This window comes from Embiotoca jacksoni, unplaced genomic scaffold (assembly GCF_022577435.1).
Source record: "Embiotoca jacksoni isolate LCO1_2020_lvr unplaced genomic scaffold, fEmbJac1.0.p SCAF_2, whole genome shotgun sequence".
Lineage (NCBI taxonomy): Eukaryota > Metazoa > Chordata > Actinopteri > Embiotocidae > Embiotoca > Embiotoca jacksoni.
The window spans coordinates 24,558,212-24,577,078 of NW_027185340.1; the positions used below are offsets into that span (position 1 = coordinate 24,558,212).

Consider the following 18,867-nt stretch of genomic DNA (forward strand, 5'->3'; position numbering starts at 1 on the left):
AGAAGGGGCTCATTCTCCTCAAGAAAGTCCTTAGAACTGTTTGGTCTGAAAATGCCTCGTGACTTTTCTCATTGGTTTGTGAACGGCCGCTATGAAGCCTCAAATTCAGATTTTTTTTTTCCCGTCACCATCTTGGTACTTCGGAGTGGTTTGGAGCAGGAAGTGACCATATTCGGACGAGCTGGGGGAGGAGCCAGCGGTGGATCTGACTCAATCTGATTGGAAACCTGGCAATACTACGTCCCGCCCACCGATAGCTGTAACCTGACTGCACCACAGGCCTGTCAATCAAACAGACACGCCCCCCCCAAAAATATGTTTGTTTGAGGCTTATTTTCAAATTAATGACAGGATTATTTTCAGATGGACCTCCAGAAAACTAGTAAGAAGGAGTGACTTTAGTTAGCAAAACCAAAAATAAGTTGTGGAAAACATTTATTGACTGAGGATTTTATGACACTAGTCTAATGGGAGTCTATCCAACAAAGTCAAATGCAATGTGGTGCTCAATATATTGGACATGGAGAAAGTGTTAGTTGCTACAATTATTAAGTATTGGCTCATTATATTATTGTATCATTTTTAAAGTAAATTATGTATTCGGTAAATGTAATATAATTCATAAACTGATGTCAAAATCTCTCTGTTTCCTCCAGAGATTAATACAAACTGTTGATTTGAGAGAAGATAAGCCAAACTTGCACATTGTTTTTCAGCTCTGCTCTGTGGAAGTGTCTGTAGGTCTGACAACATCCAATTTATAGCGATAGTACAGCAGCTCAAAGTGAAGAAAAATCCACGTTGAGTTTATTTTTAGGAAACTCATCGATAGTTTACGAGCTCTTTTTTTCCACTTATACTCAACACATAATTTTCTACTTTTCCATTAAAACTTAAAAACGTAACGAGGGAGTAGGCAACTTAACCCTTTCCACCCTGGGGGTCCTCTTCAGAAGATTGCCGAGTTTGACACGTTCAGTGAAGAGGCTGCCTTGTACCACTGTGACTAAAACAAATCTAACATTCTTGTGCTTCATTTCTGCTGCATCGAATTTAATAGAGAAGCAGTGGAGAATTTTAAGAAGGGCTTCAATCACGTCATTAAATAATTGTTATAAGGATGTTATTTACTCACTCATTTACAGATATTTATTAGGGCAGAAGTGAAACTAGTACTGATACTTTTTTGAGTGAAATTTTAAAAAGCAACAGTTTAAGGGATTATTAAATGCAATAACTAACTTTTTCTTCATTTCTCTTGTAATTAATTGCATAAAACTTTCCTGAAATTATTATTGTATCTTCACAGAAAACATTTTGAAAACTAGCTAGGGTACCCTAAAACAAAACAAAACAAAAAAATCATATTTCTCCTCTTCCAGACTCTCTCCCATCACCTGGAAGCTCCTAACAGGGTTTCTAAGTGAAATTAGAAAAGTTGATTAAAGGATTTAACTGTTGGTGCTAAAAGTAGGACTAGATCTGTGTCACTCTGATGATCATTTGTGGTCAATAGTTATGACTTCCCGCACTAAGACACTTGATAAATACTTGATGAACAGAGGAAGAAGAGGAGTCCACGGCGGAGACACCCACCTGCTGCATGCTGTGCATGCTCTGCTGCAGCAGCTGGATCTGAGCCTCTGGACTGGGAGCATGTGTGTGTGTTTGTGTGTGTGTGTGATCATCGTCCAGACGGCCGGCTCTGCTCTGCTCCCTCCTCAGGAGCTCCACCTCGTTCCTGTAGGCATCCAGCTGCCAACGTAGGGAGTCGTTCTCCTCCTTCAGAGATGCCAGAGTCTGATCACATACTCCTGCAGGAGGAGGGGAGGAGTGGTGGGGAGAGGAGAGGAGAGGAGACCTTTAACCTTTAACCAGCCCTTTATTGGTCCAATTTTTTCAATCACCAAAAAATAAAAACAAGGTTTAACACATACTGTATGTACATACCACCCTTGCATGATATTACTCAAAACCACCAACAAAAGAGATAAATAACAGATTTGTTGTCATTATCAGACACTCAGAACAAGCGAATCCTGAACTACCCCTGATTGAAATAAACTCTTCCAAATCCAACACCGTTATATAAAAGACAAACTCTATTTTGAGGCGTGTAGCCACCAAGCCCTTAAACATTTGTTCCACATCAACTCATCTTCATTTTGTTTCTTCTAGTGAGCCAGATGCTAATTTGTGCTTGACCCAACAAGAAGTTAATCAGGCAAATGGACCTGCGCCATGCACCTTACCTCTTTGTCATACAATTATACATGCTTTGCCTTCACTTCTCAGAAACAGACTTTCCACATCTAACTATTCGATGTGTGATGAAAACACGGCAGCTGACTGAGGAAGCAGAGGCAGAAAAAACACATTTTCAATTCCCCCAAAAATTAAAGCTACGAATTAAAACCGCAGCAGCAGTTTACAGCTGACAAAACACAGCTCATTTATTAGATTGCAGTTTTGGTGATGTGTTATTAACACTACTCTATCATACCATTTTCCTCAGTGCGCATCTTCTTGCAGGGGTTTTCATCCAACTCGTCATCTGACATCTCCATCTCCTCCTCTCGTCTGATGCCCATGATCTCTTCGCTGTGGGCGTTTCTCAGCTCCTGAAACATCACAAGCAGCAGATACACAGGGTGACAGCCGTCCTCAGCTCACTCAGCCAACACTGGGGTTTCCTCAACGAGTTTAACAATTACATACTGCATATATCAGTCTTAGTGCCATATTTATTATGAAGCAGGGGTTAAACATGTGTGTATGTGTGTGTGTGTCTAAACAAGATGCAAAATCTTCCCGTAAGGGATTTGTATAAAATCAATAACCTCCAGGTGGAGTATTTTTCTCTGTCTCCATGTTTCCAATTATTATTCATCTGTTTTTCTAGTTTCTGTCACTCTGCAATGGCACTTGACACCAAGCAGCTAAAAGTCTCCCTTCTCTAAAGATAAGCTTCTGCCTCATAACCTGTATGAGGTCCTCTTATCTTATTGCTTTTAGTTTGTTTTTTTGCACCTTTTTTTTTTTTTTGCATTTACTATTATGGAGAAAAATCAGAAGTAACATGATATTGTTGAATTAGGTTCTGCCTCCAAATGGAACCGTATTTACTGTTTTTACAAGAACAGTCCAAATGAACTCTTGTGGTTTTTAGAAAGGGTGAAGTCCATGGAAGTTCAAAAGTTAATATGTTGTAGTTTTTGTTGTGAATTGGTGATATTTCCAGCAGCCTCATCTTTTCCCTCTGTCATTATGATCTTGCACTTCCTGCTTCATGTTACCCGCCTGCTTGCTTGCTAAATTGTTAGCCTCTGTGGCTTCTAAATTCCTAAATAAGGTGTCTTTTGGCGACCATGTTGCTTTTGCCTATAGAGATATCTCACCGTTCAACCACTTAAACACCAAGCATACTGTGCACGTGAGTTCTCGTGTTGTAACCACAAGCTCATGAGTTCCTTTTGAAAGCAGCAGGTCTGAACGGCAGCTGGAACGGTACATCGGGAATGAAAATACAACGTAGATGAATTTTGAGGCCAATTTAAGATGCTTTAACTTAATTTAATATCTAAATAGTTCAAAAATAAAAGCAAAGTTGTAAGCAATGACTTTTAGCTTGTAATTTTATATATTTAGTAATATAATTATTTGCTTAATTTAATTTGAGCTTTTTGGCTGCAGGGCGACCAAACATTCTATTGACCGGTTGCTGCCATGGCTGTATTAAGATTAAGATTAAGATTCTTTTCTCAGTGGTCACTCTCAGTATTGCACCAAATAAATAAATATATATATAAATACATATATTTTCTTAAATTCCCTGTTGTCCACTTCACAACTGCATTGTCCACCGTTCCCACTTTTTAACAACGCAAAAGCATTTATAAAGCTATCTACAGGCATGTGGGATGCCTTCCTGCTGCATTTTCTCTCATTACCTACGCAGAAGATTCCTGTGATAATCAGATTTTTACTTTACTCTGCCATTTTCATGATTTCTTAATTTATCAACTGTAATTTCACAGTAAATTTCTGCATTCTGTATGCAACCTGTTTCCATACAAACCATTGCTGTTCCTGCAGACATATGTGTTTATAGACTTACCACAGATACTAGCCATTAAAGGAGGGGCTCACAATGGGACTGCAGCATGCTAGAGATGATCTGATCTCACCACAGGTGTGTGACAAAATCATTGTCTCTTCCCTCTTTTTCGACCAAAACTAATAAATGTGGTGACAATGACATGACGAGGAGGAAGCTTAAGGTAATTATTTGTCATACTTCATTCAGTTTGACTAAAGAGGCCATGTACAAGAATACAAACATGGTATAAAGGACAATTATGTCAGTCCTAATTATTTCATGCCACATTGAAATCAGATCACAACACAGAAAACGCAGTCAGGAGATGATCATCATGGCACCAGCTGATTTAAGCCTTCAGGGATGTACAGATGAGAGTTGCAATAATAGTTCCAAGCAGTAAATGAGACTTATATTTTAACAAAATTTAGTAAGTAATCTGCAAAAAAAAAACCAACATGAATGCATGTTTCCATTTGCCACCATAATACAGATATGAGAAGTTGGTTCATGGAGATAAAGGGCTGCTGAAGCTAAAAGGTGATGTGATTGAAAGAGCTCCAGTTGAAATTCAAACTGTGCAGAAGAATGATGTTTTCATGTTTTAGTTGTGACATAAAACAAATCAATCATAGTGTCAATATCAGTTCCCTAAGAGCCAGGTGCAGCTTGGTGAATTGCTCTATATATACAGTATATGTGTGTCTGTAGCAATAGCCAGTGTATGCATATTGCGCAATGTACCTGGAGGTGCATATCAGGGTGCCTATCGTAATAATACACCCTCACAATAATAAAAGCCTGCACCATTGACTTAAGGTTCGCTTTCTGTTGGTCAATCTTTTTCAGCTGCCTCAAGAAATTGATGCACCAACAAAGTACTGGCCTAATTTTAAGACCAATGTGCCCATGGGTGCTCTGATTGGTGCAAGTATTTGCTATTTAAACAACGTGGATGTAAAAATGACAACTGGTTTGAAACTAGCACTTGCGCTACATTTGGCGCCACTTTGCGACCCAACTTCGCTGCTTCTGTAGTAGCTGCTCTCTGCCTGTAGAGGGCAGTGTACACCTCACTTTGTTTTTGTGCTGTGATTTGAAATACATGAAAAATAAAGTGTCTTTTATTTCACTTCATGTCTTTGATTTGTTTTCATTTCTGCATAATAACTTTCTGTTTTCAATCGCCACAGAGCGACAAAACGAATCTTCCCACAGAGCAACATCGAGCTCCACATCTGAATCCACCGCATTGATGCTGCATATCCTCGAGTGCTGACTGGGCTGAAATCGGACAAATCTTCCCTCCTTTACACACAGCCTTCTTATGTTTATACTTGTTATCTAGATTCGACTCAGGATGAATAATTGATCAGAGACTTAACCCTGGAAATCACTGTTGCCATAGCAGCGCTTCACACTTTCGAGGAGGTGTCAGATCTTTGCTTTACGTCTGGGCTGCGGGGAGAATGGGAGGCCCAGATGATCAGAAGCCGCTGTCTGTCTGTCTGTCTGTCTGTCTGTCTGTCTGTCTGTTTGTCTGTTTGTCTGTTTGTCTGTGAGGGCGAAGCATCCAGCAAAAAACAACAAGGGCACTGAATCGAACAAATTCCACAAGGCTGTCTGTCAGCTCTCTCCTGGGGCCAGGAGTGTCAGCAGAGAAGAAAGCTGTGGGCTGGGGTGGGAGGGGAGAACAGAAAAAGGTATACCAACCTCACACTGCTTGCGCCAAATGTCTATGTTCTTGCGCTGTGCTTTTGAGAAATGGTCCCATGCCTTTTGCCTGGTGGCGGCGGTGAAAACGGCGGTGATCTGCTCGACTTTGGGGTGAACAGGGAGGAGGAGGAGGAGGAGGAGGAGGAAGGGTCAAGACAAAACAAGCCGTTTATGTAGCGTTGTAGCACTGACTGGAGGCTCGTACAGCACACAGAGGAGAGACCGTGGACACACACTGACCACAGGCTGGCATGCAGCAGGCTCTTTAAAGTTAAAGGAACATTTCACTCCATAATGAAAATTGAGTCGCCATTTGCTCAGGTCAAACTCCATGAATGTTCAGAATCGTACCAAGTATAAGCTGATACAGAGTCAGATCTGATCCTTTAGATGTAACTGAATGTCCCTCAAAACCTTTTAAAGACCAGTATGTGCTGCTCATTAACAATGGCTCACAACTGTGTCTTTTAGAAAATTACCTTTTGCAATTGAGAAAACTGTAAAGCAAAACCAGCTATGGTTGGCTTCAGACATAAAGGACAGGCAGTACTGCTTTACTGAATATACAAGTGGCCTCTCGGAACCTCTGCAAGGGCCCGACTCACTAACAGAGTTACTGTAAGTGGAGTAAAGTGATCCTTTGAAGGACGTGACTAAGTAAAACTTTTATGTATAGAAAAAAAAAACATATTTTTGTACAACCCCATTTCCAAAACATTTGGGAAGCTGTGTAAAATGTAAATACAAACGGAATGCAATGATTTGCAAATCATGTAAACCCCAATTGAAATGAAAATAGAACAAAGGCAACACATGAAATGTTGAAACGGAGAAATGTTATTGTTTTATGAAAAATATGTGCTCATTTGGAATTTTGTCCCTACTTTTCTAAAAAGTTGGGACAGGGTCATGTTTCCCACTGTTTTGCTTCACCTCTTCTTTTATTAACACTCTGTAAACGTTTGGTAATTAAGGAGACCAGTTGCTCGAGTTTTGGAAGTGAAACGTTCTCCCAGACTTGCCTGATATAGGATTTCAGCTGCTCAACATTTAGGGGTATCCACTGTCGTAGTTGTCGTTTCATGATGTGCCAAATGTTTCTAATAGCTGACATGTCTGGACTGCAGGCACTCCAGTTTAGTACCCGGACTCTTCTACTATAAAGTCATGCAGTTGAAATACTTACAGAATGTGGTTTGTCATTGTTTTTCTGAAATAAGAAAGGCCTTCCCTGAAAGAGACGTTGTCTGGATGGCAACATATACTGCTCCAAAACCTGTTTATATTGTTTGGAATTCATGGTTCCTTCCCAGATGTGCAAGCTCTCCATGCCATGTGCACTAATGCATCCCTGTACTGACACGGACGCTGTTTTTTAAACTGTGCACTGAATGGTCCCTTTTCTCTTTAGGCTGGAGAACGTAGTGTTCATGATGTCCCATTTTGATTTGTCAGACCACAAGACAGTTTTTCACTTCACCTTACTTCATTTTAAATGAGCCTGGCCCAACGAAAGGCGGTGGCTTTTCTGGATCATGTTTATACTGTATATGGTTTCTTCTTTTGTAGAGCGTTAACCAGCATTTGTGGACGCAGCGATGAACTGTGTTCACAGACGATGGTTTTCTGAAGTGTTTCTGAGCCCATGCAGTGATTTCCACTAGAGAATCTTGGCTGTTTTTCATGCAGTGCCGAAGAGGATCCAAAGATAACTGTCATCCAATGTTGGTTTCCAGTACAGAGATTTTTCCAGATTCTCTGAATCTTTTCATGATATCATGTACCGTAGATGATAAAAATCCCCAAAATGTTTAATTGAGGGACATTATTGTTAAATTGTTGCACTATTTTCCAATGCTGTCTTTCACAGAGTGGTAAACTCCTTCTCATCTTCACTGCTGAGAGACTGTGCCTCTCTCTGGATACTCTTTTTATACCCAATAATGTTCCTGACCTGCTGTTAGTTAACGCAGTTAGTTATGAAATGTTAGAGTCTCTGTTTTTTAGCATTACACAACTTTTCCAGTCTTTTGTTGACCCTGTCGCAACTTTTTTTTTAAATGTGTTGTTACTATCGAATCAAAATGAGCATATATTTTTCACAGAACAATAAACTTTCTCAGTTTCAACATTTATTATTTGTTGTATTTGGTTTATTTTTAATTAAATATGGATTTACATGATTTGCAAATCATCACATTCTTTTTTTAATACAAATCTTAAACAGCGTCCCAACTTTTTGGAAATGGGGTTGGAAATTATTGACCCATTTTGACTGGAATTGAAAATAATAGTTTGACAAACATTCAAATATAATAAAAAATGATCTGGATGTAAATTAAGAGGGAAATTGACTTAAACCGCAGACCAACAGAGTTTATCTGTTTGATGACAAACACTATGAGCTACAAATCATTTGTCCTTGCTTAAATGTAACAAATAAGATAAGAAAACAAATGTGCTCATTTCAGGGAAATTCTGGTTGATTTCAGCCAAGTATATTTCACATAAATGTAGTAGGACTGTCTTGACTTATAGTCTCCACAGCTAAGACTCAGGCGTACATATATTGTGCGAGTGGCATGAGGTTCCCACAGCAAAAAAAAACAGTGAAGTCTGGGGGTAATCTTTTCTTCAAAAAGGTAAAAAATAAATTCCTCAATTTCACAGTCAACAACAGTGCTCTGTGGAGTGAAGGGCCACAGTGATTGCATACAACAGGAAAAAATCCACAGCACTCTGAGTTGTGGGGTTTAATGATTAAATATTAACGGATTTTCATCATCATAGCTCAGGGCTCAGAGTGCTTTGGGTTTTTTTTCCCGATTGTTTGCAAACATCCCTTTTACATCAGAGATTTTAAACGTTTGTCTCTCAGTCTGACCGAACAGCCTGGAGCAGCCCTCGCGGCTAACTGCATAGAGATCCTAATCCGGGGCCACATGCCAGATGAATACATCTTCTGAATATTCATCTTTCTTATAAAGGAACTGAAAACACTCAATGCAGTGGTGGATTTTCTCATGGACTAGTATGAGGACAGGCGTGAGTCATTTCACCTTGATGGTGGACCGCATTTACTCAGCTGAGCAGCTGAATGGAGGAAGAAGGACACAGGACGAATGTAGAAAGACAACAGGACCATCCTCGAATCAAACATAGATTAGGGTACAGGTGGTGTTCCTGCACTGATTGAATCTCCACAGCAAACTCCAGAGGGCCTTTTGATTCGAGATTTGGAACATAGATGTGTCCACTGATGAGACAAGCTGGTATCACAGCAGAGTGTGAAATTGACATGCCCATTCACGACAGCAAAATGTGAGATAGCTACGGTTGGCAATGTCTAGGCATGACAGTTACACATTTTCCTGTAGTGGATGAAAACCGCAGAAAAACGGCCTTTGTACTTGATCTCAATACCTCTGTTGTGGTACCTTGGTCATATGATCCTTCGCCACATGACATTTATGTGCATGTAAGTTTCACGCTTACAAAACATGTAACTGTCATGCATAGATAGCCCTAAGCGTGGCTATCTCATGCTGTCGTGGATGGCCGTGTCTATTTCACGCTTTACTGTGATACTGTGTTGGATAAATGGTCCCAAGCAGCGCCTATTAACACTGCCGTACTGCACAACTTATTTCACTTCCCAAAAAAATCAGCTGAAGAACTGAGCAGGGCCAGCTGGACCAAAGGCTCTCCATACCATACGAAAAAAACGATTATGTGTGTGTCCCACCTCAATAATCACCAGCATCTGGCTGCAGTATATTATTGGACCCACTATGAGCTGAAATTACAGTCATGGCTGAGTTACAGTTGTGTTAGATAATCAAGTCCAGCAAGAAAATAACGCTTTAGTTAACTTCCAGAGCATTTAGAACACAACTGGAGCTTCTACAATCCAGCTGTTGTTAAAATAGAACCTGTGTGTTTCTTACATCCATTCACACATGCAAACAAACTGATGTGCAACTATCAAGGCTTTTTGTGTTTAGAGTTGATTCAAGTACCAAAACCTCTAGGAGACTCGCATTGCTCACCTTCAAATGCCTGTTAGCATTGTTATGCTAAGTACGGCAGGTTGAAATAAACCAGAATGGTCCTTTAATGTTGGTCAGAAGTGTGTGCCATGTGATGAGCAGGTCTCTCTCCTGGCCAGTGCTCTGTACTTACATCTCAGCACCTGCAGCTTCACTTCCTTCAGGACTGACAAAGGCGGCATTTATGCAGAATAGATGGTGAATTTTAGACTCCACATCAGCATAGTCAGGTGTCATGTTTCCATATTCAAGCTGTAATGTGATTACCTTGTGTGCAACAGTCACTGCGTGACATGAAGATTATAACTTTAAACATGCAGTTAGGGGAGCCGCACTTCCATTCTGTGAGAAAATGCCGCCTTTCAAAATTTTGCTCTGTTACTCAACATTTCCAGCAGTGACATCCTTTGTATTTATCAAACCTGAATGAACATAAAGCAAAATCCAACCATTGCAAACAACATCTGCGCGCTCACTGTGCTCAGGACTTGCTCTGATGGAGATCAACCGAACTAAAGAAAAAATACACCAAGTGGACAAACACAGAGTAATAGTATACTCACCCTTCACTTACCTTGTTTACATGTTAACATGCACAGTGAACTGATGACAATACATACACTGACTGAACTGCCATGTTAAATCTGCATGAAGTTTTTTTTTTTTATATTAACATTGAAGCAAATGAGACACCTAAAATTATCATTAACTTTGCAGCTGGAGCTTTTGGCTTCTAGTTTTGGTTCTCCATCTGCCTCTTAGCTCCAGTGAAGTACATTTACATGCACAGTGTGTCCTGTCTGGTTTCTGGTGTGTTTTCATTCACATATTAACATGCTAACATGGCATCGGAGAGGAAAAGAAACAAATCTTTACTTGTGGGACCTTGACATGTTTGGGATTTCTATATGAACACTAACTAATACAATTATCAAAATAGTTAAGAATTATTGTACTCCCCTACTAAGAAAACACAGTTTCCCATGTTTTTCAGATGGGACAGCTGTGAATACATGTAATGACATATGTTTACCACATATTGCAACATATAACAAAATGGTAAACATATGTGGAAAAGTTTTCACATGGGAGCCACATTCACACATTACACCATAAAAAAAATTCACATGTGCACAATCACATGTGTCATGTGATCACATTAATTCATTTTTTTTTCTTTGAGGGCTGTCACCCCAGTACATTTTTTCAGCTCAACTTGTAAATACTGTGTGGTAGTTTATTTATAACAATCTAGCCTGTTTTATGAACTCTTCATATGTTGTGTGTGTAAAAATGTGTAAAGTAACTAACGTTTTTAATTAAAGGTGGTGCAGTAGAAGTAAACTCTATTTTAATACATTTACTCAGAGATATAGTTATTTTGGAGTTAATATGTGGCAAGATGATCGAATAAGAAAAAAAACAACATTTCTATCGATTTAGCTTCAGAAAAAAAAGTCAGACAGGCAAAGAAAGACTACTTGGGGATAATAGTGGAGCATTTAGAGGTAAATATTTTCCTCACGAGTTGGAGGAGACCAACAGAGAGCTAAAAGGAGAGTAAATATTGGACATCATGTGGACACAAACACAACTGCAGTCCATTAATTATGTATGTTGCTCTGTGTCTACTGGATGTGATCAGTCAGTGGTGTTTTTCTGTGAAGTGACTGCCCCATAGTGGTGGATAATCACTCAATGCAGCTTTAAATGTAAAGATCTTGAGAAGTGACAGTGAATGAGTAATGTTTAAACAGGGCTGTTTTAGTGTAGCATTAGATAACACGCATTAACATCATCAGCTGTGGCTACAGTCGACGTGTTGGCATTTTTCTGAAACCTGCCTGTGAAAAGGTCAGAGCGCCGTCTCGCCGTCTCGCCGCTGACTCTGAAACCTCGGTGAGAGTGACCTAATCACCACCGCACAGGGGGCTGAAGATAATGGAGCTGATGGTGAGATGAATGGGGGAGGGTTGTCATGGAGACTGGGCCGAGATGCTGGCAGAGTAAATGACTTGCATCGAGGCAAGCTTTAAAATGGATGTGGTGGAAATGGCTTCATGGTTTGCACCTCCGTAATCTGCGACTGCACCACACCCTGCAGCAGAGTGAGGCTGTGATCAAGAGTGCACTCACACTGCACGCTGATGCTGTGGAGATGGATTTATATGGAGATGACACTGGGCATTTTGGAATCAGCTATCAACTAATATTCTGAAGAAATTGGCCTGAAAATTTTGACATTTTAAAATACCACAAATAATCCAGACAATATTGGTGCAGTTCTGAAAAATCTAAACCTCATTCTGAAATCTTTGTTGTTGAAAGCAGCTGTCAATGTTTGAAAAGAGCTCGCAGGTTTTGTTCTCATCACTCGAGATTATTAGACAAATGGTAAAGCATTAAAGGCGAACTCTGCAAATGCTGATAACACATTCTGTTTTAACGTCAACTGTCCAACTCAATCAGACTTGTAAGCAGTGAATAAAGTCTTCATTTCTTACAGTGTGAAGAGCAAAATACATATTATATTAACCTTACAATATACTGTGGTATATAAACATTTTTTTACTGATCTCATTTTAGTGATCAATTACAGTTCTGATGAACACTCAGTTGTCAGTTTATTAGGAACACTTTACCTTCAGTGTTTTAGTGGGGAGAAATGGTGGCACGAGAAATGCAAATCTGGAAAATCACACGATTTTCTAATCTTAATTCAATTAAATTGTTTTGATTTTAATGTGGTATTTCACTGTTTCATATAGATGATAATGCAACTGAGTGCAAACCTGTGTGCCTCATTTCAGTTTTTACTGCATGTGCTGTCAGTTTGGGTGTGTTTGCTCAGGATAAGATCAATATTACTGTGTTGTACAGAGCACTGGTTCTTAAGTGTTCCAGTCTCACAACCCTAAATCATTCATTTGCGACCCAAAGTGAAATTTTTCAGCCACACAAATTTTCACACAAAATAGTGCCGTAATATCCCTCATAATGACTTCATGCATTTGACAGACTTTTCTTCAACTAAATTTTTTTTTTTTTTTTTACTTTTCGAACGCTAAACCTGTTTATAAATGCTGGAGTTACCTACTGATGTGACGATGTTATTGTTGGTTGCTACTGTCATGACAATGCTGGCGGGAAATGGCTACTGAGTGCGCATTGCGTCATGGGAAACATATGTCCTTCAAAATAAGAGTGCATCAGAAGAAGTTCTGTAGACTTCTAAATAACTAAAGAATAAAGAATGACTACTGTTTTTCCTGCACACATACTTGAGTCACTCAAAATGTACCATGACCCAAAAGTGGATCACGACCCACCGGATGAGAACCATTGGTCTATATGACACCTGTAGTTTCATGTTAATGGAAGAAAAAAACCTGTTCTTGCAGGTTCCAATCCCTCTGAAAAACACAAAGCAAAACAATAATTCTGTCACTTCTTCCTGATCTTTATCTTTACTGTTCACTGTTGACGAGCACGTTCGTTGTATTGTTAAGGCTCAGTCAGTTCAGTCAGGGGAACTGATGACTTTTATTCAGATCATTCATTCATTTTTAAGTTTATCATATTTTTCAATCCTGGCTTTGCTTGTATCATTTATTCTACCAAGTTTTTATATTGTTTAAAATGAGGAAACTTCATGAAGGATGGAAGATGGTATTTGTATTGTGAACAGGACGCCATGAGTGAAACTTACCTGAATAACTGCACAGTTCACAGTTATTATACTGAAGAGTTCCCACATGCGAAACAACCGTCTGCCTGGCAGTTATTTCGATGCAACTGTGTGTGTTTAAAATAATAAAGTGCCCTTACACTGCATTAATATGGCCAGCAGGGCGTTCTTGAAAACCTCTTTGGCGTGCTCCATTTCCTCCTCGTGCTGAGCTTTCTCACTCATCAGCCGGCGGACGTGGCTGTTGGCTGACTGGATCATGGAGTAGAAGTGGTTAGCGGACCGGCGGTTGACTTCGCCCCGGTCGATCCAGGTGAACAGCACTGCCGTGGCTTCACTGAAATTATGGTCATCTGTGGGAACAAAGTCAAAGTTAAAAGTAACAAAGGTAAAATAATATCCAGACCGAACAAACTATCTGTTTTTGAATCCATACTATGGATTCTTCCTCTACAGTCAGAGCTTTTAAAATAAACGTGTATGATGTGCTGTCTTAATGTTTTTATTGCTATGTTACAATCTCCAGTGGGATACTGTATCTTCATTATTTTATATTAATAAAAGAAAGACTTCTGTTTGTTTTCTCCAAGATGGATTAAGTTGTTTCAAAAGTAAAAGATAATTTTTCTATTAGACAATGTTCATCACAGCTGGAGGGAGCCCTTCTGCTTTTTTTTGATTGAATTGAAACTCTGACAGTTGAATCATCAGTAAAAAAAAAATTAACTGTGTGAGAAATGATCTGTTTTTTTACTCGAAACAATAAAAGCCTGTGGATGTAAAACAGGAAGGAGAGAAGTCGACTGTGACTTCCAAGGTGTGTTCCTGTACGAAACAATCAGTCACAAAGCTTGAAATACTGTCCTGTGTTAGTTGGTACAAGCTGAAGAGGACTATTGAAAAAAAATATCTTTGGAAGCTGAGGAATTATTTAATTTTTAGTCAGTGATGCAGAACTTTGACTTTGCCACAGCTCTGATTTGTGCCTCTAACTTTCTTTCTTCCTTCGTCCCACCAACTTAAAAAATAAAATAAAAATCCTCACTGATGCTGAGTGCCTTCCCTTCCTGAGATCAAAACCTCTTATTCACAAGATTGCTAGCTACATTTGCCCATTTCAATCTTTAAATGTGCAATAACTGATTGCTCATTTGGCGTCGACCTGTAGTCTCTAACAATCCCCGGTCAACATGAGCCTGAGAAATTTAGAGGAGGTTTAGTCAAGGTAAATATATTTTATGGAGGCTCGAGGCTTTTGCCTTCCACTTTTTCTGCAGTTTCCTGCTGGAACAGCTGATAACAGTGCAGCACGGTTAGACATCCAATGTCTCTTAAAACACCAGCAGATAAGTGACCGTTATCTGAATAATGAATTATGACTATTTTTAAACATATAGCTGCTTTTACAGAATTTCCTTGAAGGATTTCTTGGTAAAGATGCCCAAACAATGAGATCCTTGTTTACATACATTACAGTCTTCCATGCTGGGTTACTTGTGAGGTGCCACCATAATGGAGCGTACGCCTGCTCCCACCTAGAACCCAGATTCATCTCAGGACACTTTGAAGCTGGTCTAGACTTAATCTCCTCAAACTCTGGACAAACAGGGGCCACTTGCACTCTCCATACAACAAATTGTCCGTACAAAAGGTTCGCTTGACAGTTTTCCAAGCCTCATTTCCTTTGGATGGAGCTGATGTTCAACATTTTTATGATTTGGTCATGTGTGCAGAGATAATCTGTGTTTCCTTCATATCCTCATCAAACCATCTCCTTCCAAGGAATGTTATCGTGATAAAGAGAACTCACTATCAGAGACACCTGTCACAATGTTAGATTTTTTTTAATGTTGTAATTCCAAAGAAAGCATTGTAACTGCTTTAAAATGTCCATTAATTTAGTGTCAATCCTCTTAAACTCAAATGAAATCTCTCCTGATGCTGAGACCCTCCCCCATCCTGAAGAGTGCGATGTGAAAGTCGTGTCATGGGACCTTTAACATTCAGTCAGGCTAAACAAACAACAGAGCAGCTAGTGAGGACTAAAATCCTTCTCCAGGGGCGCTCGCTGTTCACGGTTCCGTGAACCACGGCACAGCCGCTGAACACAAAAGGCATTTTTGATTTTCAACTTTTCAAGCAAAACCGCGAGCTGCGCTCAGTCATAAAAACTAAAGTCTCCGCGGGCCTCCGTCGAGTGCGTTCCCCCATTTGAATAATAATTGAACGGTGCCACGGAGCTGTGGACGACGGCAGAACAGAGTGAATTAGAGAGCATTTAATGAGCTCAATACCCGCCGCAACACAACCTGTAAGAAGACACTTTCCACCGCTCTGATAAAGCCCCATTCATACACAGCAGCAGATTACAGTCACATTACAGCGAGCACAATGAAGCGCTGCTGAACAGGGACGACTGGGGGAATAATGGAAATGTATTTCCCCTGCAGTTTGAGATGAAGAATGAATTGAAAAGGGTTATTCAGAGAGAAAACATGCTTGTTTATGTAAGGTATTAAAAAATGGAGGGGAAAACTGCTGCGAGGCTGTCGTTTCGATTTTGCAGTTTAAGTAGAGATGCAGATACTAATAAAGCAAAGGAACCTGTTGCTGGTTTCAAAGAGAGGTACAGAGAGAAAAGGTAAATGTAGGGAATAAGGTTCCTGCTGTTGGGGTAGTTACTCTCAATTGTTATTATATTCCACTTTTTCCATATTTGACTGCCAAACTGCCAACCCAGCCCCTCGTCCAATGACAGGTAAGATACAAACTCCAGCCTCCCCACTGCTGCTCTCCAAAGGATAAGTATAGATAATGATATGGTATGATACAACTGTTTAGAGACTTATCAAACAAATGCATGGTCAGTATTTGGTGGCATAGTTCATTACACTGCAGTCTGTAGCCTTGTCCCATACACTTCAATGATACACTTAATACATAATACAACAAAAGGGAAATGAAATGTCAGCTGCCTTTGAAAAAGAAACATAAAGCAAAGTGAGAACATTTCTGCTTTAAATGTATTTTGATTAACCCCCTTATATGTTTGCAATTACTAGACAGTTTACATGTATTCTCCAGTTTTTATGCACACCTTAGTTAATGAATCCCTCAGCTGTACCTGCTTTATCCTGTACACGATCAATAGGGGGGCTGGAGCACATATCAGCTGAATATGAGCCAGCGAACCTGAAGAAAACCCAGGCAGAACATGTAAACTTCTCACAGAAAGGCCCCTGCAGACCTGCACCTTCTTGCTGTAAGGCAACAATGCAAACCACTGCACCACCGTGGCAACCAATGTACAGCACATATCTGTGGTATCTGATTGACCATATTTCTCTAAAAATACTTTATTTTGGAGGAAACAAAATGTGGCATCTTAGCATTTGGTTGCAATGCCTTTAAAAACAAAAACAAAAAACAGACATTTAAAAGGATTTGATAACTGGATTCTGACTTGATGAAGAGCTTTCAGACCCTGTCCCTAAAAGCTGCACACACTGTCACGGTAAGTCGAGCATATCGAAGTTGAAAGATGCTGCTTTACAGTGAATAGGAGGTAAAACTCAAATGCACGATTCAACAGACAAACTGCAGTTCAAAAACTCTACTGAATTCAAGCAAAGGCAAGGTTTCCAAGGTTTCCAAAAGGCGGATCCCCAATCAGAAGTCAGGTCACAGTCTGTAATCATAAACCATGCAGGCAAAAAACGATCAGGCAAAGGTATCAAAAGGGGAAAAGACAAAGAGACAGAATCCAGGAGACAAAACTCACTTCGGCACACAACTCACAGAACAAGGAATAACGCTGGAACGAAGAGCAAGTAATACCACGACGAACTGCCACAAAAGGTAAGGAGCACACAAGAGAAATTGGATTGAGGTAACTGGACACATGGGAACACAATCAGGGCGGGGTAGACAATCACAATGGCGGTAAGACATGAAGACCAGAAGTAAAGTGACCTGGAACGAGACAAAAGGTAAGTGACCAAAAAAAAAAAAAAAAAGTGAATCTGGAAATAGTCATTTCTGCAAACTGACGTTAGAAATATCTGATTCCTAGTGTTGCTGGTAATGGGTTGCTCAGCAACATGTTGATACCAGAGACACACAACCAAATAATGTGTATGAGTCAAAACCAGGGTTCAGATTACACAGTGGCTTTTGTGGAGCCCTGTTTTCAAGTGCGGACAGCGACTGAACATGTCACATCCTTTTCCCTGAAAAGTTCTGTTTACAACCACTAAAAGAAAGCAGGCAACTGAACGAAGTGAAGTTAATCTGTCTTTGTGAAGAGAAGTTCAAGTGGCAATATAAAATTGAACTTGATTTGAGTGTAGTGCTGCTATACTTGGATGGCCAAAGCAAGAATAGATATATACCATCCAGGACTGGACACTGCTTCCCCAACAACAAGCCGTGGATCACCAGGGACCTGAAGGTGCTTCTTAATAAGAAGAAAGCAGCCTTCAGATCTGGGGACAGGGAGGAGCTCAGGAGAGTGCAGCGCCACCTGAAGGAGAAGATGAGAGAGTGCAAGGACTCCTACAGGAGGAAGCTGGAGGCCAAACTCCAGCAGAATAACGTGAGGGAGGTGTGGACCGGTATGAAGGAGATTACTGGGTTCAAGGGGAGAGAGAGACAACCAGGGGGAACCTGGAGAGGAACAACCAGGGGGAACCTGGAGAGGAACAACCAGGGGAAACCTGGAGAGGAACAACCAGGGTGCTCCCTGGAGAGGTCAAATGAGCTAAACTGTTTCTTCAACAGGTTTAGTTCACCACCCTCATCTGTCTCCTCCACACCTCACACCTCCTAAACACCTCTGCTGCCTCCCCCCCTCCGTCCTCTGTCCCACCTGGTGAGCTGCATGGACACAGAGTCCTCAACTCCAAAGGGCTCTTCCTCCATCAACACCTTGACCCCCCCCCCCCCTCCTCTCACCCCCCTCTCTGTGACGACTGGCCAGGTTAGGAGACAGCTGGAGAGAATCCACCAGCGCAAGGCTGCAGGACCTGACGGCATCAGCCCCGTGGTCCTGAAGACCTGCGCCGTCCAGCTGGCTGAGGTCCTACAACACCTCTTCAACCTGAGCCTGAAGCAGGAGGAGGTCCCGGTGCTGTGGAAGACGTCCTGCCTGGTTCCTGTCCCCAAGAAGACGACTCCATCTGGCCTCAACGACTGCCGACCGGTTGCCCTCACATCTCATGTGATGAAGGTGCTGGAGAGGCTGGTCTTGGCCCACCTCAGGCCGCTGGTGAAATCTTCTCTGGACCCTCTACAATTTGCGTACCAGCCTCATGTGG

The 18,867-nt window shown here is 40.7% G+C and overlaps 1 protein-coding gene across 4 annotated transcripts in view; it reads right to left on the minus strand.

The window, feature by feature from the left end:
* enox1 (ecto-NOX disulfide-thiol exchanger 1) overlaps positions 1-18,867 on the minus strand; it is a 134,368-nt gene that overhangs the window by 22,762 nt on the left and 92,739 nt on the right. For all 4 annotated transcript variants that reach the window (XM_069155168.1, XM_069155170.1, XM_069155169.1 and 1 more), the window contains 4 exons: positions 13,693-13,905; positions 5,813-5,919; positions 2,504-2,621; positions 1,597-1,814 (listed from right to left, as the gene is read on the minus strand). In XM_069155168.1, coding sequence (XP_069011269.1) covers positions 1,597-1,814; positions 2,504-2,621; positions 5,813-5,919; positions 13,693-13,905 — 656 coding nt within the window. The remainder of the gene's footprint in view (positions 1-1,596; positions 1,815-2,503; positions 2,622-5,812; positions 5,920-13,692; positions 13,906-18,867) is intronic.